Raw genomic sequence first — 22,833 nt, forward strand, 5'->3', positions numbered from 1 at the left:
GATTCCAGATCTAAAGTCTCTTTTGGCTTCACAGCAACATTTCTGGTTGAATGTGACATGGTTTTCTGAGTTTCGCACAGAACACAAGCCACCATCTCTCCAGAACAAATATCTTTCCAATGTATTTTAACACCACATGGAACTATTGTGGTCCTGCACACTATGAAGTAAATTGGTAATGAAAAGACATATTCAAATTATGTCCATTCATTAACAATCTATTCATTGCTTCATAGGTTAATGGCATTGATAAAGTGACCAAACTGTGGGGGTTAATAATTGCAGTGCATTCCCTACTTTAAATATTTGAGTTCTGTTTATAAACAAACGAATTTATGTAAAAAGTTCCTACAAGATGGAGAATTTATTTCAAATTCATATCAAAAATCTCATGCTAATTCAACCTCATAATAACTAGTTTGTTTTTAATTAGAGGAGATAATTAACATAGGCCCATCAATAAAGTAAAAAATACCAGTATAAACAGTTTTACTGATAGTGATTAGAACCGTTAAAATTATTTCTCATTACAAATTAATTTAAAATTGAAAGCAGTAATCATTAGGCCACCAAAGTAATGATATTTGTGAAGCTTGTATATGAAATAGGAGGCAGTCGTTAAGTTACTTTCTAATTGAAGTGTTTACAAGATCAGAGAAAACGATGCCCTAATTGCAAAATAAGTGTGTTTGCAATCAATAACTAATTAATCTAAAAGCATTTCCAAGCTTATGCAATTGAATGTTGATTACCAAAATAATGGTTTTCGTATATGGATAGTTTTTGCAACATCACATCAACAGTTGTATTGAGGTGGATGCTCACCTCAGAAATCTTTTTACCTCCTTTGGAGGTACAGTCTGTGGTAGAGGCTTGTTACTATTGAACCCAATATCATGAACAGGAGAATTCGGAATTGGCTCTAAGCGATTGTGCTGTTGTTGCCCATTTCCCACTCCTGCAGATTCCACAGCACTTAGATTTGGGGCACTAACAAAGCGACTGGCAATTTTATCATTCTTTTTTTTCTGCTGTAATGAAAACAAGAAACATAAAGAGTCAGAAACTGTTACTTCCAAAGAAAGTTCCTTGCTAATTGGCTTTACTGTTAATAAAGGTGATCTTAAAGAGTCAGACTAAGCCAAGTAATCACGGGGAAGATTATGAACACTTGAATGTACAGACCTTGGCTAAGGGATTGATAACGCCAACTGTAGGGCTGGCATTAAAAACCTTGTTGAAATTTGTTTCTCTGTTCACCAGTTCCAGTTGGTAATATTTCTTGTCATCCTGTTAAATTGAATATCAAAAATTTAAATGCTTTATATAATGATATTTTAATAACTTTTATTGATTTAGTGAATGTAACATCTAAGGTTTTTCCCAAAACTACTTTTGACAAAAATAGATTCAAAGGCGAAGAAGGCGTTGCATTCAATTGAAAACTTTTCACTGTTAAGAGATAAATAGATGAAGATGTTCAGGGAAGGATACCAGAGTTTTCAGTTGCCAATGATGGAGTTATGTGCTTAAAGTTGTGGCTGGGTTGCTAATCAAACAAATGTATTGTCCTCGAAACGAAGAACTGCAGATGCCGGTTTAAAAAAAAAGACGAAGTGCTGGACTAACTCAGCAGATCAGGCAGCATCTCTGGAGAACATGGATAGATGATGTTTTTCAGATTGATGGTCCTTATGGTGAGGATAATCCTGATTGTAATGGCTGTATCTAATCAAATAAAAACATTAATTCTTCTGCTTAACTATGCCTTCTAGGTGGTACAATGACTTTGGGGAGTCGCAAGATATTTATTGCAGGTCCTGCTGTCATACAGTGTTCCAATTCTTTTTTTTTTGTGTTTTTTTTTTGTTTATTTTATTAGAAGTTAATACAGTACAAAACAATACAGTGGCACCTAATTTTAGGTGCCAACTATGTCATACCGTAATCCATTCTATGTACAACCTCTAGTTTCATGTTATGAGAAGGAAGTAAGCAAGACAAGAAAAAGAAAACAATAGAAAGGGGAAAAAGTGGAAAAATAGATGGTAGAGAGTAGAAAAATGTGAAGTGTGTATATAAAAAATAAAAAAATAAAATAAAAAAGAAAAAGTGGAAAGTAGAAATAGAAGAGAAGGCCCCTTAAAAGAGAATTTTTCAAATCTATATTCGGAGATGCAAATCTATCCACGTCATGAACTGAAATCAGCAATCCTTATGGTACCGCTGCATCACATGATGCCAAAAAGTCGATGAAAGGAGACCAACTCCTTAAGAATTGGTCATATTTATCTATTAGTCGGAGTCTCATTTCTTCAAGGCGTGCTATGTCCATCATATTCCTAATCCACATTTTAACAGTTGGTATGGTTGTATTTTTCCAAAATTTAAGTATCAATTTCTTTCCAATTATTAACCCATAATTAAAAAAAACATTTTGGTCTTTATTTAAATTGGTATCTTCTCCTATTATTCCAAATATAATCCATTCCATTTTGGGTTCTATTCTTGACTTGAAGAGCTTTGTAAATATATCAAATATATCACTCCAAAATTTATTCAACTTTGTACATCCTACAAATGAATGTGTTATATTAGCGTTTTGAAACAAACATTTATCGCATCTGGGAGAGACGTTTGGATAAAATTTATTCAACCTCGTTTTGGAATAATATAGTCTATGTAATAATTTGAATTGAATTAAATTATGTCTTGCATTAATAGAACAGTTATGTGTATTCATCAAATACTTTTCCCATCTATCCTTCGAGATCTTTATCATTAGCTCATGTTCCCAATCTTCCCTTAGTGCTTCTGTTGAGGGTGATTCTCTATATAATACATTATTATAAAAGTATGATATTAATTTTTGTGAATCAGCCTTAATATTCATTGCTTCTTCTAAAGGGTCTAAAAATATAGTTTGAAATCTATGTGTATATTTCTTCATAAAGTCACATACCTGTATATATTTAAAATATTGATTATCCTTCAATTTAAATTTTAATTTTAATTGTTGAAATGATAACAGTTTACCCAATTCATACATATCCCCTACTTTCCTAATCCCCAGTCTATCCCATTGTTGATATGTGTTGTCGATGAGAGAAGGTTTGAATGCGGGGTTGTTCAATAGTGGGGTTAGTACTGATAAATTATTTAATTTCAAGGATACTTTTATTTGTTTCCAAATTCTTATTATATTGTGAATAATTGGGTTCTTCTTATATATTATACTATTCAATTTTATCGGTGAGAGCAGGATCGTTCCTATATCGTGCGGATAGCACTCCTCTTTCTCCATTCTTATCCACTCCAACTGCTGAGTGGAACTATCCAGCCAGTACATTATGTTCTTAATATGCACTGCCCAGTAGTAATACATAAAGTTAGGTAATGATAAACCCCCAACTTCTTTAGATTTGCACAAATGCTTTCGTTGAATTCTATGTGTTCTGTAATCCCATATAAAATTAGTGATAGTGGAATTTAGTTTTTTGAAAAAATATTTTGGAATATATACTGGGATCGCTTGAAACAAATATATTAATTGTGGTAAGAAAGTCATTTTTATAGCGTTAATTCTACCTATCAATGAGAGCGGAAGCGTTTTCCAAAATTTAATCATATCATTCAGTTTATTTAAAACAACTAAATAATGATTTGTGTCTTCTCGTAATTTGAATACCCAGATACTTGAATTTTTCTGTTGCAATTTTGAAGGGGAATTTTAGTAAGTGTCTCGAATCCTGTGGTTTTAAAGACATAATTTCGCTTTTATTCCAATTTATTCTATATCCTGAAAAAGAGCCGAATTCCTCAATTAGTGTTAATAAGGTGGGTATACTCGTTTGTGTATTAGTAATCTGATCACCTGTTTCTGAGTGGTTATAATTTTCCAAAATTCAAAGGATCCTAGGAAGGTTATCACAGATTGTACGTTGCTAATGTCCTTCCACCATTTAAAAAAAAGGGAGGGGAGAAAATGGGGAACAACATATCAGATAACCTGAGATGGTAATAAGAAAAGTACTGGAATTTATTATTAACAAAATGGTACTTAGAAAATAATAATAGAATTGGGCTGAGCAATATTGATGATGAAACAGAAATCAACGTTTGGTACTGTAAATAGATTTAAATGTCCATCACTCTCTGTCACCTATTACCAAGCAATTTTGGATCCAATTCAGTGATTTGCTCTAGACCAGTCTCCCACATGGGACCATGTCAAAAAGGGCCTCCTGAAATCCATGTACATTACATCAAACATACTGATGTCATCAATACATTGTGTACCTGACTCTATCAAATGGGTCAGATACTTCTCCCAAAAAAGACGCACTTACAATCTTTGATTAGTTCCTGCTTTTCAAAGTGTAAATTTAGACTACATTTTTTCCCAATAACCTCCCTAACACTGATGTTGGACTCAAGACCCTGGAGATGGGTCATGACCTGACACATTGCTTGACCATTCTCTCCACAGATGCTGCCTGACCTGTCTAACTTCTCTGAGGTAGACAAAAATGCTGGAGAAATTCAGCGGGTGAGGCAGCATCTATGGAGCGAAGGAATACGTGGCATTTCGGGTCGGGACCCTTCTGTCTAATTTCTCTTGCATTTTACATTTTTGATATGACATTCACAAAGGAATATAGTGCTGAGGTAAAAGATCAGTCAAGATCTTATTAAATGGGAAGGCGCAGCCACATAGCTTAGTTTAAGTTTAGTTTAGTGTACTGATATGGCACACATGGGGCTGAATGACAAACTCCTGCTGCTATGTTGCATGTTCTTTTAGCCTGGTGAGTATTCCAACATATCTATTGTATAGTCTATGCTTTGGCTAATCAAGGGAAGCATCCTGTGTACCTTTTTATTCAAATCACCCAATATATCGGTACTACTTTCTTTCAAGATTGGTGAACATGCAATCAAAGGTCTTTTTGTCCATTACATTGTTCAGTGTATTACTATTTATTGTGTATTTTAGAATCAGTGGACACTGAAAATACACAATAAATACCTGCTTTGTTCTAAAAGAGCAAGTATGAACTGGACAGGATGATTGTCCTCATTCTGCATCGTAACCATTCTATAATTCTCCTGGTAATTATTTTTTCTGGTACTTGTCAAATGACGTGCTAAAATCCATGAGGGCATTAAATCTGTTCCTTTTATTGATTTTTTTCAGTATGTACTAAGGTAAAATATATTCTTAACCAGACATTACCGTCTCTTATCAAATCCCATGGTTTCTGACCTTGATTAATCAAGATCAAAGAAAAACTAGTTTTGAAAATGATGACTGATAATGTACATGGTTGCACAGATAATTTTCCAATAATTTGCCCATCACTGGTTAAGAATAATTGCCCAGTCTATTCCCTTCTCCCTTTTTAAACAGTGAATTCCACACAAGCTGCCTTCCAGTCCTCCAACATCATACCTGCAGCCAAAGAAAATGCCCTTCCTTCCTTTCATGAAAAAGCAGCTGAAGAAAGGCCCACACCTGTGAAATGAGATGATTGACCTTCAACAATTATAACCATGATACTATTTACCCCAATGGTATCTCCAAGGCTCCTACGGTAAATGGCAGTGTTGTTGAAAGCTGCCCTTTTGTTAATGCCTAATTCTTACCACAGTCCCGAGTCAGGGTTTTCACCCACACCATGATAAATGCTATACTGAGGTATGGGGACAAGTACACATGGTAGAATATAATTTAAGCTGAAATAGGCAGGTTCTGGTGACGATATATCTTGAGTGCAATTGGACCTCACCTGTAACAGTAGTCAAAGAATTGCATAGAATTTGTAGCTCATGATCAGAGTTCATGGCAAACGACAATAAAAATTGTTTTCGTCTTCATTATATTTTGTTGGTGAAATTTATTTAAAGGCATCAACTGGCTAATAGTAATTTAAGGTCTGGAAGTTCAATTTATGCTGCAAAGCGATATTAGAAGTAAATAAGTTGGCACAATTCTTTCAGCAAATCCAGTAATTGCAGTCACAATTCTGTTCAAAAAAGAGCGTCTACAAACCATAAAGTGTATTGATCAGCTTAATAGTCACTTGTCATATTTTGATCGAAGAGATATCTTCTATTTAAAGGTAGTGAATACATACCATTAGTTTTTTCATGAGCTGATCCCGTTCTGTAATCATTTCCTTTAATTCATTGATCAACTGTAGATCTTCTGCTCTTGATTCTCTGCTATTGTATTTTTCCTCAGCCTCTTCCAATCTGGATTAATAAAATAGTAGTGTGAACTAAGAATAAGCATTCAGATAGCCAGAAGTCTGCTAAATCCAACTTTTATACCTTTTTATGGTGGTTTATGGATCAAAAGAGAAAGTTTTTACATGCATAACAACATAGGTGAGGTGAGGGGGTCCAAGTCCATCACTCTCTAAAAGTGGCAACATGAGTAGGTAGAGTGATAAATAAGGCATATGGTATGCTTGCTTTCATAGGTTGGAGAATTTGAGTATAAAAGTCAGGAAATCGTGATGCATCTTTATAGGACCTTGGTTAGGCTACATTTGGAGTATTGTGAGCAGTTCTGGTTGCCCCATCACAAGAAGGGGTGGAGGCTTTGGAAAGGGAGCAGAGGAGGTTTACCAGAGTGATGCCTGGTTAGGCGGTATTGGCCACAAGGAGGGATTGAACACACTTGGATTATTTTCTCTGGAAATCTGTAAATTGCTGAGAGACATAGAAGTATTAAAATTATGAGAAGCAATAGATAGAATAGACAGTTAGAATCTTTTTTCTCAGGATGAAAATATAAAATACTAGAGGGCATAGCTTTAAGGTGAGAGGGGCAAAGTACAGAGGAGATGTGTGGGACAAGTTTTTTTTAATATACAGTGAGTGATGAGTTCCTGGAATGTGCTGCCCGGGTTGGTTGTTGAGGCAGATACAATTTAATGTAATCTCTAATTTAAGAGACTTTTGAATAGTCCATTGGATAAGCAGGGAATGAAGGAATATGGAGTATTTGCATGCAGATAAGAGTTGGTCTTGGCAACATGTCTGGCATCGACATTCTAGGCCAAAGGGACTATTCACCTCATTATTTCTATGGTCCGGGTACTGGAAGACTGGAGGATAATTGATGTTGTGCCTTTATTTACAAAGGGCTGCAAGGACCTGCCAGACATGCTGCATAGATGCTGCTGCACCCACTGAGTTTCCCCAGCAATTTTGTGTACCTGCCAGACAACTACAAGCCAGTGATTTAGTGGTGTTGAATGTTACAGTAGGGGTCACTGGGGCCATAGAAAGATAGAAAATAGGTGCAGGAGTAGGCCATTCAGCCCTTCGAGTCAGCACTACCATTCAATATGAAAAGTTCAACACAGTCAAGAGTATTTAATTTGTCGCGTACAGAAACAATGAAATTCTTACTGGCAGCAGCAAAACAGGACTGTGAACACAGTACTCAATAGATAACATAATAAACAAAAAAATATGCAATTAAAAAAAGCATTAATTTCAATCGTTGTAAGGCTAATTACAAACCAAGAAAAGCAACAAGCACCTCACACTTGTAATTTGTAGGATTTTCATAAATAAACATTTCCCCACTTTTTCTTCTTTTGTCCCATTTCTAACCACATTTAGTTTTATCTTCTAGTTTTATCTTTATTTCTTTTGATGATCCTGATTTGTAGAAATTTGATAATTTATGATCATGACCACTGAGAAGAAGAATACATATAAATGTACATCAGTGAGTATTACTGAATTGTGTAAGAAGGAACTGCAGATGGTCTTGACCCGAAACATCACCCAATCCTACTCTCCAGAGATGCTGCCTGAACTGCTGAGTGACTCCAGCTTTTTGTGTCTGTCTTCAGTATTACTGAATTATTAGGTTACAAATATGTAACAACATTAAAGGAGAGCGATCCACTGCCTAGCTCATTCTAGACAAAAATATTATTAACGATAATTCACAATTGCAAAAATAGGAGCAATGAGTTTATTGAAATTCTCTCTCTATCTAACTCTGGAATGGGGGAGGAAACTGAAGCATCTTGAGGAAATCAAAATGGTCATAGGAGAAAGTGCAAACTCTACACAGACAGCCACTGAGTTCAGGATCAAACCTGGGTCTCTGGCACTGTGTGACAGCAACTTTACCATCTGCAATAGATGAAGTTCTGTCAACGTTCCGTCAACGGATGGAGTTCAAAAGTGAAGCAGGTGCTTGCTGAGATGCACCAGTACTTAAGTGAAGATTCTGCATTGATCTAAACCTGGCTTCTTGATTCGTAAGGGTGTTAAAGGTTATGGAGAGAAGGCAGGATAATGGGTTTGGGAGGGAAAAACTGATCAGCCATGATTAAATGGCGATAGAGTCTTGATGGACCGAATAGCCTAATTCTGTTCCTATGTCATATAGAGGTGAAAGATTTAATAGAAACCCGAGAGGCAATATATATCCACAGAGGTTGGTGGATACATGGAACGAGCTGCCAGATAAGGTAATTGAGGCAGGCACAGTGCATTCAGAAAGTATTCAGACCCCTTCACTTTTTCCACAGGAGGAGAGAACTCGGAGAAAAGACGGGGGTTGTGGGAGAGAGGGGAGTATTACGTGGGAGGGGGGGCAGGAGCCAGCGAGGGGGACCAGAGGAGAAGGGGCTAGAGCTGGCAGTACGATGGGGACTCACAGCGGGCACTGGTCACTGGACGTTCTCCTCCGCCAGGATCAGATTCACCGCTTTCCGTTTGGCAACATCTCCCGGAGCGGGCCGGGCCTGGCCGCTTCCGATCTCTTCGAAAATTGTGTCCAGTTGGAGACCTCCACCAGCTATCCTCAGCTCCAGTAAAGACGCGATGGTGCAGGAAGGGCGGACCGTCCCACGAAGTGACAGGAGAAAAGACCAATCCACGCGGCGCTGACTGGCAGGAGAGATCAATCTGCGCACGCGCGGTTTTAAAGATTTTTAAACCTAGCTAACTTTTACAATAGACCCCCGATCGGAAAAAAACCTGGTGTACTCGGAGTACAGGAGAACGGTGAGTGAGCTTGCGAAAAATCGTAGCGCTATCGAGTACCGTTTTTGTGCAAATAGAAAGCCCGCGCAAACTGGAAGAGCACAATATCAGAGTTTTAGTTATGAATAGATAGATGGGCCAAAGACAGGTAGGTGGGAGTAGCATTGATGAGACATCTTGTTCGGCATGGGCATTAGCACCTAATTCCGTGCCGTATAACTCCACGACTATAATTGGAACAGCACAGCTCCAGAAACTGGAGTTCAATCCAGATTTCCAGTATAATCGGTGTGGAAGTTGCATATTGTCACTGCTAGGACCTAGGTTCATTCCGGGCAATCAACTTTCTCCCACATCCCAAAAATATGCAGACTGATAGGCATCGGCCACTGGGTGACTGTTAATCTCCCTTGGGATGTAGGTGAGTGGTAGAATTTGATGGCAATGTGGGGGCAAGAAGATGCATTAAGATAAGGTTAGTGTAAAAATGGATAGTTGAAAGTTGGCGCAGACTCAATGGGCTGAAGAGGCAGTTTCATTCCTGTATCTCTCCATGACTTTAATGAGGAAGCACAAGGGCTACAAATACATCAGAATCATGCAGAATCTAGAATGTAGCCATAGCATTGCAATCTAAACTGATATCTTGGTTAGTGCTCAATATGTGTTCCCAGAAATAAAAATACATGGAATCAGTACAAAAATGGGTCAGTGCAGCATTAAATTTAGAGAGATGTGTATTTCTGATAATGTGTTCATTATATTTGGAGAAATATATTACTAACAGTGTCATTCACTTCTGGTACTATACTTCAGAGAGGATATGCGGATCTTGAATAGGATGCCATTCTTGTTCTTGGGCTGGAAGAGTTAAGCTAATGAGCGCGCCTGACAGATTAGACGCTAACTCCTTTGAAGAAAGGGTATGGCGGGTAATATTATTTGCATGTTTAATATAATTTAAGAAGAATTTATAGTGTAGATAGAAGTTATTTCTTAGGGAAGGTGATCAGAATTCAAAATCAAGTGGTATACTCTAAGAATTATAGCACTATGTTCAAGAATGATGTCAGAAAACTTAATCACACAGAAGGTGTGTTAATCTGACTTTCAGAAACCCGCTGAGATTGAGCCTATTGATAATTTCAAAAACATGTCGCAAAGGCGTGACATCAATTTGAAAGTTACAGAACTTAATAAAGTAGCAATGTTAAGATGCACTTCAAACTTGCTCTAGGTTTGCGGGGTTTATAAGTCTACCTCTGTTCTTATCTGCAAATTAAGTTTCAAAGGAGTGAATTACAAATTAATCACCATCTTTTCTGGTACTGATACTACAGCAATTTGCTTCAGTTCCCAGAGTCATTATTTTAAAATGCTAAACAACCTACAAGATTTCCAGAGAAGAAATTTTATCTTTCAGGAATTCCTGAGCCTTGTTGAAGTCTGTTAGCATGCACTGTGTTTCTCGGATATGGGCTGCAGTCATTTCATTTATCTTCTTCTCTTGTTTCTTTATCATCTCCTGTTCATAAATCCTGTTTTAAAAAAGACAAAGCAAAGCTAACTCCCAGTTTAACAGCTACTAATTTACACAGATAAATCAATTTATTTAGATTTAGTTTAGTTTAGTTCAGAGATACAGTGCAGAAACAGGCCCTACGGCCCACCAAGCACTATCCTACACACTAAAGATAATTTGACAATTTTACCAAAGCCAATTAACCTACAAACCGTATGTCTTTGGAATGTAGGAGGAAACCGGAGTAGCCGGAGAAAACCCTTGCAGGCACAGGGAGAACACGTACAAACTCCGTACAGACAGCACCTGTAGTTAAGATCGAACCTGAGTCTCTGACACTGCAAGGCAGCAACTCTACCCTTGTGCACCATGCCGCCCTCAGTTGTCACTCTTTCCCCAAATCATAAGATATTAAATCTATTTGCCTTAACCCATCTCAAGCTGAGAAAATGACTATAAAGAAATCATTTATGACCCTTTGGTCATAAAAGAGCTCTCCAGCGTATATCTACCTTCAAACATTAGGTTTGGGATCCTGCAGGCAACATACAAGCACAAGAAATAAAAGCAGGAGTTGACCATCCATTCAATAAGATCATTGTTTTACTTCAACCCACCTTCTTTCACTGACATCCTATCACTGTTCCTTTAATAACCCAGCTCAGCCTAGAGGAAACTCAGTGATTGAACCTACAGCCCTTGCAGATAGCAAATTCAAACAGATCAACAACACAGTCCTGAAAATGTAACCCCTTATTTTGACCACTGGTTCCAGTCATCCCAGGGGCAACACATCCCATTGTTTACCCCACAAGCTCCATACAAATTCTGTACTTTTGAATGAGATCATTTCCCCTTATATATTCAAGGGAATACAAGTGCAATCTGCTTAACCAACCATCATATGACTACAACATCCCTCATCCACTTCCCATCCCAGGAAACAGGCAAAAGTACTAAGAAATAGGTATTAATGGTCACCTTATTGTTCATTATTTCTGAGTACTGGGAAGACTGGAACCAGTGGTCAAAATAAGGGGTTACATTTTGGATGGTCAACTCCTGCTTTTATTTCTTGTGCTTGTATGTTGCCTGCAGGACCACAAACCTAATGAGGCAGTCCTTGCTTTCTCCCTCCTACCCCTCCCCTTCCCAGCTCTCCCACAGCCTACTGCCTCTGCCTCTTCCTTCCTTCTCCCCCCCCCCCCCCACATCAGTCTGAAGAAGGGTCTCGACCCGAAACGTCACCTAATCCTTCGCTCCATAGATGCTGCCTCACCCACTGAGTTTCTCCAGCATTTTTGTGTACCTTCTATAGTGTGATAGAATTAGTTTCAGAAATATAAGGTCAAGAAGGGAAAAAAAGTTCTCGAGGAATGCCTGCTTATGTCTGTCCTCCAGATAACATTTGCTGGCTGTGGTTGCCTTTGAAAGCAGTTGGGGAAATACATTTTCTCTACTAAAATGTACCATTTCACTCTACTCTCCATTAACATTCATCTATCTGTCCATTTCATTGCTGTGCTTATGTTCTCTTTATAACTTTTTTTATTGTCACTCCAAACTACATTTCAGAGTTTTGTAGCTTCTGAGATAATGTCAAAGTTGTACATCACTTTATCAAACACCTTTTGCACCAACTGCACTTCTTTCATCAAAGCTCTCAATTATGTCATGGGATGTGATTGTATTTGCTGTGATGTTCCTTGAAGTCAAAACTGCCAATTTTTATCAAGGCTCACACCTCACACATAAGGTTTCCTTTATATGATGCTCACGGTGTCGTATTTCTTCTTGCAAGTCAGATATTCTGCTCAGTAGCTCCTTCTTCTAGATTATATAAAACATTGGTAAACACGTATAGGTAGAAATGCATTGAAGACTGTGCATCATGTGTGGAGATGTATCTAGTAAGTTTCAAAACTTCGAGTGAAAATAATTCAGACATACACAATTATAGTCCTATTTTCTTTCTGCTGATTTGCCATGATAAATATACTTTTTTTTTAAATGCACTACTTGTCTATTATTTTTTATTTGATTAATAAGTGGGTAATACCGCGTAAAATCAATAAGGAACAAAGTTTAAATTGTCACTGTTCTGAGATACTTGCCCTCATGTGTTTCCTTATGACATATAAGGAGATCATTTCAGCCCATTGACTGAATGTCGGCTCATGGAGCAATTCCATTCCTCCACTAATTTTTCCTTTAACCTATTCTCCACATATTCATTAACTCCCAGCAGATTCTGCTGCAGACTAGAAGCAATTTACAGTGGCCAAATAACCTACCATTACTCGCATTTGTGAGGTGGGGGAGGAAATCAGAGCACTTAGGGGAAAGCTACATGGTTGCACGTAGAACTGGTACACTCCACATAGACAGCAACACAACACATGCATAAACATACAGTGCCCTCCATAATGATTGGGACAAAACCCCATCATTTATTGATTTACCTCTGTACTACACAATTTGAGATATGTAATAGAAAAAAAAAATCACATGTGTTTAAAGTGCACATTGTCAGATTTTATTAAAGGCCATTTTCATACATTTTGGTTTCACCATGTAGAAATTACAGCTGTGTTCATACATAGTCCCCCCATTTCAGGGCACCATAATGTTTGGGACACAGGCATTTGTAATTGCTCAGGTGTGTTTAATTGCCTCCTTTATATGCAGATGTAAGAGAGCTCTCAGCACCTAGGCTTTTCATCACCTTTATGAACTTTTATTGCTGTTTATCGACATGTGGACCAAAGTTGTGCCAATGAAAGTCAAAGAAGCCATAATGAGACTGAGAAACAAGAATAAAACTGTTAAGACATCAGCAAAACGTTAGACTTACCAAAGTCAACTGTTTGGAACATCATTAAGAAGGAAGAGAGCACTGGTGAGCTTACTAATCACAAAGAAAAATTTAAAAGAGCAATTACAGTTCTCGAAAAAAGGTCTTGTGGACAGATGAGACGAAGATTAACTTATATCAGAGTGATGACAAGAGCAAAGTATGGAGGAGAGAAGGAACTGCCCAAGATCCAAAGCATACCACCTCATCTGTGAAGCATGGTTGTGGGAGTGTTATGGCCTGGGCATGTATGGCTGCTGAAGGTACTGGCTCACTTATCTACATTGATGATACAACTGCTGATGGTAGTAGCATAATGAATTCTAATGTGTATAGACTCGTCCCATCTGCTCAAGTTCAAATAAATGCCTTAAAACTAATTGGCTGGTGGTTCATTCTACAGCAAGACAATAATCACAAACATACTGCTAAAGCCAAGTCAATCACCTGATTTGAACCAATTGGGCCTATTATATGCTGAAGAGAAAACTGAAGGGGATTAGCCCACAAAACAAGCATAAGCTAAAGATGGCTGCAATACAGGCCTGGCAGAGCATCACCAGAGAAGACACCCAGCAACTGGTGATGTCCATGAATCGCAGACTTCAAGCAGTCATTGCATGCAAAGGGTATGCAACAAAATACTAAACATGACTACTTTCATTTACATGACATTATGGTGCCCTGAAATTGGGGGGACTATGTATAAACACTGCTGTAATTTCTACATGGTGAAAAATGGCCTTTATTAATATCTGACAATGTGCACTTTAACCACATGTATTTTTTTAAAATTACAAATCTCAAATTCTGGAGTACAGAGACAAATAAATAAATGCTGGGTCTTTGTCCCAAACATTATGGAGGGCTCTGTAGGTTGCTGGCACTAACTATGAGGCAGAAAATAAATTAGGCACAGAATAGGAAGGAACCAATAACTGATCAGCCCACAATGAAGAGAGGAAGAATAGTTTTTCCAAATGCAACTCCAATATACTTCTTCAGCAAGTATAGATCAAATATTCATTTTGTCAAGTTGATATTTCCTTCATCTGTTGAACATTGACAAATTCTGAAGAACATGCAAAAGCAAACATTGCTCATTCCAATGTGAACTAATATTGAGCTGATCTGTAAACAAAGGGTCAAAATACGCATCCTATTTTTCTTAAAGGAAATTATTCTGTTTACCTAATTTTCTGGTTGACTTCGCTTCGTACTTTTAAAACTTCATTCCCTTTATACTCAAGCTCTTTGGTCAAGGTACTTAGGTTTTCATGCATAGATCGGTTCTCCTCATCCATTTCCTTTATATGATGCTCACGGTGTCGTATTTCTTCTTGCAAGTCAGATATTCTGCTCAGTAGCTCCTTCTTCTAGATTATATAAAAAATTGGTAAACAAGTATCAGTAAAAGATGCTATTAACTGAAATGTATTCCCATAGTCTCATCCATAGCAACCATCCAGCGTGCCATGTACAATTTTGTTGTACATTAATTTGAGAGATCTTAATCATGCAAAGTCACCATTAGTCTTCATTTGAATGGAAACACAAATCGTTTACTTTCATGTAGAAGAATTGCCACCATTGACAATTTAAATTTATAAGCTTGTATCATAGGAAGAAGGCAGAGAGTTCAGACTATTTTGGTACCTTTTGCTGAATAGCAACGGATTAACCTGTGATGGTGCAGCAAAAGCAGTTTGCAAGGTGACAAATATTTCATTAAAATGTATTTCTCATGCAATTACTAAATAATTGTTTAAAGAGGCTTAATAAATCGCCAATATATCATATGAAATTATTCATGATCTCAAATTATTTAATTAAAATTGTCCTAAGTATCAGATATTTTATGTAAACAGTCATAAATCACACAGGTACATTTATTATGCAATGGTTCATTTGCACAATGGTTAATCATATTTATTTAAAAAAATTCAGATGAGTTGTTGAACGCACTAATGAGTGTTCACTATCTTTAATTCTGAAGGAATCAAAAGCTTAATAAGACAGTCGCTTAAGAAGGGGGTTCAAATCCAATAGAGGTCATAGATTATAGGCTAACTGCAAGGTGGGGAGTTTCCAATTACCATGCAATTGTTGAAAGAAATTGTGATGTTGTGCAACTCATTTCATCTTACAACAAGGATACAGCAAGATGTGAACAGCAGACACTTTTCATTCATCAATTGAAGCAGAGCCTAGATCAGCAGAAAAGAGCTACTGAACATAAATTCTACAATAATTAAAATTCTACTGGATTTTTAAGCTTAACTTTATCAGCAGGGAAGACCCTAGATGATGTGTCATCATATCCCTCGCAAATTAAACCGGGAATGCTGTTTAACCAACAAATTTTCCTGAATTCAGATTCAGATTATTTTGGTACCTTTTGCTGAATAGCAACGGATATGGACCATGGCCAAAATAAATGTAAGCTAATTTGAATGTTATTAAATTCTTAAACTTGGAATTGACAGGGTGAATGTACAGAGTCCTTTACCTCAGATAGAGGAATCAGAACCAAAGGATATAGGAATAAGCTGAGAAGGGAAAGATTTAATAGGAACCTGAGGGACAACTTTTCCCACCCAGGTTATATGGAATGAGCTGCCAGAGGAGGTAGTTGAGGTAGGTACTATCACAACATTTAAAAGACACTTGGATAGATACATGGATTGGAGAGGTTTAGAAGGATATGTGGCAAATGGGACTATCTTAAATGGGGCATATTGATCGGTATGTACGAGTTGGGCCAAAGAGCCTGTTTCTGTGCTGTTTGACCCAATACAATTGATCACTTTGGCTGCTGATAAAATTATGTTCACAGAAAATGATGTCTCATTCCATATTGAGGGAACGTTAGGGAATGTTACTTAAATAAATTCATTTGAGAAATTCATAGCTGAGCACCTGGAACACCTAGATGAGTTGCTGAGTAATGGTATACAATATATATTCTCATTTTTTTGTACAACAGTGAATAGAACATTAAACTAACTGACCTCTTGTCTACGCAGGTCGATAGCCCGATCTAATTCCATTCTTGCAGCTGCTATTTCTTGTTGGTGATTTTGTTTCAGCTGGTCCATAGCTACAGAATGCTTATAGATGAGATCTGAACAAGACGCCGCTAGCAAGACAATACAACATGGTTTTGGTAAATGCATGGTTTTGGTCCTTGACATATTATTTGCTTATTAATCAAAAATATTAACTGTAGAGAGAATATATTTTCCAGAAAGTAAACAGTAAACCGACTGTATTGCTGGTATCTTAGATGTTCTTGTTTTAAAAAAAGTACAAATATTTAGTTATTAGTTATAATGATATGGCCAGTATATTATTTTCATGTAATAAGCCCTTGACATTTATTTTTCCCAAAAAACAAATTTAAAGACCCCTGGTAGATTCAACAATTTAATGGAAATAAATGTTGACTTTTCATAGAATGTTTTGAGATATGGATTTTTTTTTGGTGTATCAGAATTATAGGGGATAAATTATGGCAACCTAATATTCGACTTTTTGAGGGAATTGTGTAGTATACAATAGACAATAGGTGCAGGAGTGGGCCATTCGAGCCAGCACCACCATTCAATGTGATCATGCCTGATCATCCCCAATCAGTACCCCGTTCCTGTCTTTGCCCCATATCCCCTGACACCGTTATCTTTAAGACATATCTAGCTCTCTCTTGAAAGTATCCAGAGAACCGGCCTCCACCGCCCTCTGAGGCAAAGAATTCCACACTCACAACTCTCTGTGAGAAAAAGTGTTTCCTTGTCTCTGTTCTAAATGGCTTACCCCTTATTAGAAACATAGAAAATAGGTGCAGGAGGAGGCCATTTGGCCCTTCTAGCCCGCACCGCCATTCATTGTGATCATGGCTGATCGTCCCCAATCAATAACCCGTGCCTGCCTTCTCCCCATATCCCTTGATTCCACTAGCCCTAGAGCTCTATCTAACTCTCTCTTTAATCCATCCAGTGATTTGGCCTCCACTGCCCTCTGTGGCAGGGAATTCCACAAATTCATAACTCTCTGGGTGAAAATGTTTTTTTCTCACCTCAGTCTTAAATGGCCTCCCCTTTATTCTAAGTCTGTGGCCCCTGGTTCTGGACTCGCCCAACATTGGGAACATTTTTCCTGCATCTAGCTTGTCCAGTCCTTTTATAATTTTATATGTTTCTATAAGAATCCCTCCCTCATCCTTCTAAACTACAGTGAATACAAGCCTAGTCTTTTCAATCTTTCCTCATATGACAGTCCCGCCATCCCATTATTCTTAAACTGTGGCCCCTTGTTCTGGACTCCCCCAACATCGGGAACATATTTCCTGCCTCTAGCGTGTCCAAACCCTTAATAATCTTATATGTTTCAATAAGATCCCCTCTCACCCTTCTAAACTCCAGAGTATACAAGCCCAGCCGCTCCATTCTCTCAGCATATGACAGTCCCGCTATCCCGGGAATTAACCTTGTAAACCTACGCTACACTCCCTCAATTGCAAGAATGTCCTTCCTCAAATTAGGGGATTGCTGTTGTCCCAATCGTCCCAACTTTTGCTGTTGTCCCTATCGAGAAAATGCTGCCACCCTAGGAATTATTGAGACTGCTTACAGGAACCGACAAAGACATATGACTCCTTTCAGTGAAAGTGGTTACAGCATTTGGGCTAACTATGCCAACACAATGAATTTCCTTATACTAATTTAGTTTAGTTTATTAATGTCACATACACTGAGGTAAAGTGAAAAGCTTTTTGTTGCATGCTATCCAAAAAGACTATAATGATTACAATCAAGTTCTCCAGTGTACAGATACAGGACAAAGAGCATAACATTGAATGCAAGATAAAGTCCGATTAAAGATAGCTGAAAGTCTCCAAGGAGGTAGATGGGAGGACGGTAATCTGGCTGGTGAGAGGATGGTTCAGTTGCCTGATAACAACTGAGAACAAACTGTCCCTGAATCTGGACTTTATAAAAGCTTTACTGAAGTCCATATAAACCACATCAACTGCACTGCCCTCAACAATATGGATGATGAGGTCACCTCTTCAAAATTTAAAAAAATCAAATTCAAGTGCGGTTGAGAGACAATGCATCAAGGATGTTCCTGATTGTTTTGGAATCCAGAATTAGGGGGGTCACAGCCTCCGTGTTCAAATATGTAATTTCTACCAAGATCTCCCACTAATAAACCCGTGATGACTATCACTGATCAATCCCTCTGCCTTTCCAAGTGCAGATTTATCTTGTCCCTCAGATTCTTTCCCAATAGACCAAATGGCCAGTAATTACCAGGCTTATGCCTGCTACTTTTCTTGAACAATGTTGGATTACTTTGCTGGGGAACACAATATAGCTATCATTCTTTTAACAAGAAATACATTGATAGTCACCTGACAAACTAGCACTACAAGATGTGTCCTATGCTTTTATTTACAACAAAATCTGTGGCTTTATAACTTTAATTGAAGACTGAAAAAGATGAATTTATTATGGGGAACAAAGAAATGACAGAAGAGTTGTACAGGTACTTTGGATCCGTCTTCACTAAGGAGGACACAAACAATCTTCCTGATGTACTAGTGGCCATAGGATCTGGGGTGACGGAGGAACTGAAGGAAATCCACATTAGGCAGGAAATGTGTGGTTAGACTGATGGGACTGAAGGCTTATAAATCCCCATGGTTTGCATCCATTGTACTTAAGGAAGTAGCTCTAGAAATCGTGGACGCATTGGTGATCATTTTCCAATGTTCTATAGATTCAGTATATAGATCTGTTCCTGTGTGTTGGAGGGTAGCTAATGTTATCCCACTTTTTAAGAAAGGCGGGAGAGAGAAAACAAGGAATTATAGACCAGTAAGCCTGACATCGGTGGTGGGGAAGATGCTGGAGTCAATCATAAAAGATGAAATCGTGGCACATTTGGACATCAGTAACAAGATCGGTCCGAGTCAGCATGGATTTACGAAGGGGAAATCATGCTTGACTAATCTTCTGGAATTTGTTGAGGATGTAACTAGGATAATGGACAAGGGAGAGCCAGTGGATGTAGTGTACATGGATTTTCAGAAAGCATTTGATAAGGTCCCACATAGGAGATTAGTGGGCAGAAATTAGGGCACACTGTATTGGGGGTAGAGTGCTGACATGGATAGAAAATTGGTTAGCAGACAGGAAACAAAGAGTAGGGATTAACGGGTCCCTTTCAGGCAGGCAGTGACTAGTGGGGTACCGCAAGGCTCGGTGCTGGGACGCAGCTATTTGCAATATATATTAATGATTTAGATGAAAGGATTACAAGTAACATTAGCAAATTTGCAGATGACACAAAGCTGGGTGACAGTGTGAACTGTGAGGAGGATGCTATGAGAATGCAGGGTGACTTGGACAGGTCGGGTGAGTGGGCAGATGCATGGCAGATGCAGTTTAATGTGGATAAATGTGAGGTTATCCACTTTGGTAGCAAAAATAGGAAGGAAGATTATCAAAATGGTGTCAAGTTGGGAAAAGGGGAAGTCAACGGGATCTGGGGGTCCTTGTTCATCAGTCAATGAAAGTAAACATGCAGGTACAGCAGGCAGTGAAGAAAGCGAATGGCATGTTGGCCTTCATAACAAGAGGAGTTGAGTATCGGAGCAAAGAGATCCTTCTGCAGTTGTACAGGGCCCTAGTGAGACCACACCTGGAGTATTGTTTGCAGTTTTGGTCTCCAAATTTGAGGAAGGACATTCTTGCAATTGAGGGAGTGCAGCGTATGTTCACAAGGTTAATTCCTGGGATGGCGGGACTGTCAGATGCTGAGAGAATGGTGTATACTCTGGAATTTAGAAGGATGAGAGGCGATCTTATTGAAACATATAAGATTATTAAGGGTTTGGACACGCTAGAGTCAGCAAACATGTTCCCGATGTTGGGGGAGTCCAGAACCAGGGGCCACAGTTTAATAATAAGGAGTAAGCCATTTAGAACGGAGATGAAGAAACACTTTTTCACAGAGAGTAGTGAGTCTGTGGAATAATCTGCCTCAGAGGGCGGTGGAGGCCGGTTCTGTGGATACTTTCAAGAGTGAGCTAGATAGAGCTCTTAAAGACAGCCGAGTCAGGGGATATGGGGAGAAGGCAGGAATGGGGTACTGATTGTGGATGATCAGCCATGATTACATTGAATGGCGGTGCTGGCTCGAAGGGCCGAATGGCCTACTCCTGCACTTATTGTCTATCAATTAAAAAATGTACTGTGTGCTAGCAAACTGCTTCTTTATCAGTACGTGGAAACAGTATTAAGAAATAAAATACATATTTAAATATACTGACTTTAGCAGTGCTGCTAAAGTGATTCATGCATTTCAGCCAAATCTCACGCTCTCACGCCGATGACAGAATTCTCACCCTGTCTTCAGTCCCTGCACAGTTTGTCTCTGCGCCACATGACAGCTGGGGAAGCGCGTCATTTGACGCCTGTGAGTGACGTTGCGTCTCTTCTCTTCTCTCTTGGTCGGATGTGTAGCCACCGACAACATGAAGCAGCCGGAGATGGAACTAACCAGGTAAATCGGTTGTAAAACATGGGGGGGGGGTGTGGAACCACAATGAGGCCAAACATCTAGGACGGGCTTCGGCAACCTACCGCACACGGGCCGAATCCGGCCCGTGACCCGAAAAACCGCCAGGTTTTTTTTCAATTCGTTTTTCGCGGGGTCGGGGCAGGCGAGCCGACCTGGGAACTGCAGCCATTCCCTGGGGCGCGAGCTGATCTCGGAACTGCAGCCAGTCCCGGGGCATGCAAAATGCCAACTTGATCAGTACGGATAAATTGGGCCAGCCATGTACATGTTGTATAATTCTGACTCAATCCAGATCTGAATGGGCTTACAATTACCATTTAAGCAAAATTTCCCCCACTTTCCCCATTATGATTCTTGAGATTAATATCCCTTTGCTCTGTTAACAGCGTTAAAGTACATGAGGTAGAGTCAGGAAAGGGAACATGTTATTTTTTTAGTTTGCTTTAATATGTTAGTTGATTGTCATAATTTCTGAAATGGCCTTAAAGTAACTTGACTATTATAAAGCAGTAATAAGTGATTTTTGTCCAAACAATTGGAACTTGCATAAAATGTTTGCATTATTAGCAGGGCTGCCAACTCTCACGCATTGAGCGAGAGAGTCACGCATTTCACAAAATTCACACGCTCTCACGCTGATCACAAATTTCTCATGCACAAAAATCTGCAGGTGCTGGAAGTTCAAAATAAAGCATAAATTGTTTTAGAGGTGAGTAAAAACCATGAGGTGAATGCATAGTCTTTTTCCCAGGATATGTGATTCAAGAACGAGAGGGCATTGGTTTAAAGCAGGGCTGTCAAACTACCAGCCCGCGGGATGATTTTGGGGGAAGAAAAAGTAATTTTCTCCTGTGCAGATGATGTGATAGGTGAGACACGGCGTTGGTCCCAGCGCCGACCCTCCCTCCCCCTCCTCGAGGCACCGCTCACACCTCCCACCCTCACCTCCGGCCGCTCTGTCCACACCCCATGGAGTTTTAACCCCGGCCCGGAGCCAGGAGCGGACCAGGTAAGTGGGGGCATCAGTGCCGCCTCCGGAACCGCGGGGATGAATCTCGGGCTAAGGCTCCTCTCCGATGCCTGACCCCCGGGTCACTGACCCTCACCTCCCCTGGACCCCAGCTGGACACAGAGCACCTGGGCCTTCCCGGGAGGGGGGGAGGGGGTAGAAGAGACGGTCAGGGGGCGGGAGAGGGAAACGCTCATCGGGCATCGCCAAGTCTCTGCTCACTCCGGATGTTGTCACCGCTTCACTGACACACACTGGCACACACAAGGTTTAAAGGGATATGGGCCAAATGCAGATAAATGGGACTAGTTTAGATGGGGCATGTTGATCTGCATGAACAAGTTGGGATGAAGGGCCTGTTTCCATGCTGTAAGATTATGACACATTGTAGAAAGGGGGTACAATTGCTCTGGAGAGGATCCATGGGCAATTTATGAAGATGTTGGCAGGGCAGGGATTTTTTTTTCACTTTGAAGAAAGATTTGATAACTGGGGTTGTATTCTCTGCAGCAAAGGAGGTGAAGAAAAGACTTAGCTGAGGTGAATAATATTATGAGAATAGGACCTGTTTCGCTTAACAAAGAGTGTAGGAAGGAACTGCAGATGCTGGTTTAAACTGAAGATAGACACTAAAAACTAGAAAAACTCAGCAGGATAGGCAGCATCTCTGGAGAGAAAGAATGGGTGATATTTCGGGTCGAGACCTTCAGACTGAAGAGGTTGAAAACCAGCCATAAAACACAATGGAGAGGGAAGATTGTTCGCCTTTCAATATAGGCGCGATTCTTCTTTCGCCAATACATCTAAATAAATCAACGTATGAGAAAAATCCGATAATTC

The 22,833-nt window shown here is 39.2% G+C and overlaps 1 protein-coding gene across 5 annotated transcripts in view; it reads right to left on the reverse strand.

Moving 5' to 3' along the window:
* fam184a (family with sequence similarity 184 member A) overlaps positions 1-22,833 on the reverse strand; it is a 146,051-nt gene that overhangs the window by 5,618 nt on the left and 117,600 nt on the right. For 3 of the 5 annotated variants that reach the window (XM_033021178.1, XM_033021179.1, XM_033021180.1), the window contains 6 exons: positions 16,409-16,536; positions 14,589-14,773; positions 10,413-10,559; positions 6,138-6,255; positions 1,186-1,290; positions 826-1,031 (listed from right to left, as the gene is read on the reverse strand). In XM_033021178.1, coding sequence (XP_032877069.1) covers positions 826-1,031; positions 1,186-1,290; positions 6,138-6,255; positions 10,413-10,559; positions 14,589-14,773; positions 16,409-16,536 — 889 coding nt within the window. The remainder of the gene's footprint in view (positions 1-825; positions 1,032-1,185; positions 1,291-6,137; positions 6,256-10,412; positions 10,560-14,588; positions 14,774-16,408; positions 16,537-22,833) is intronic. The other 2 variants (XM_033021181.1, XM_033021182.1) reach the window with 1 other exon arrangement.

The sequence above is a fragment of the Amblyraja radiata genome, chromosome 5 (genome assembly GCF_010909765.2).
Source record: "Amblyraja radiata isolate CabotCenter1 chromosome 5, sAmbRad1.1.pri, whole genome shotgun sequence".
Classification (NCBI taxonomy): Eukaryota; Metazoa; Chordata; class Chondrichthyes; order Rajiformes; family Rajidae; genus Amblyraja; species Amblyraja radiata.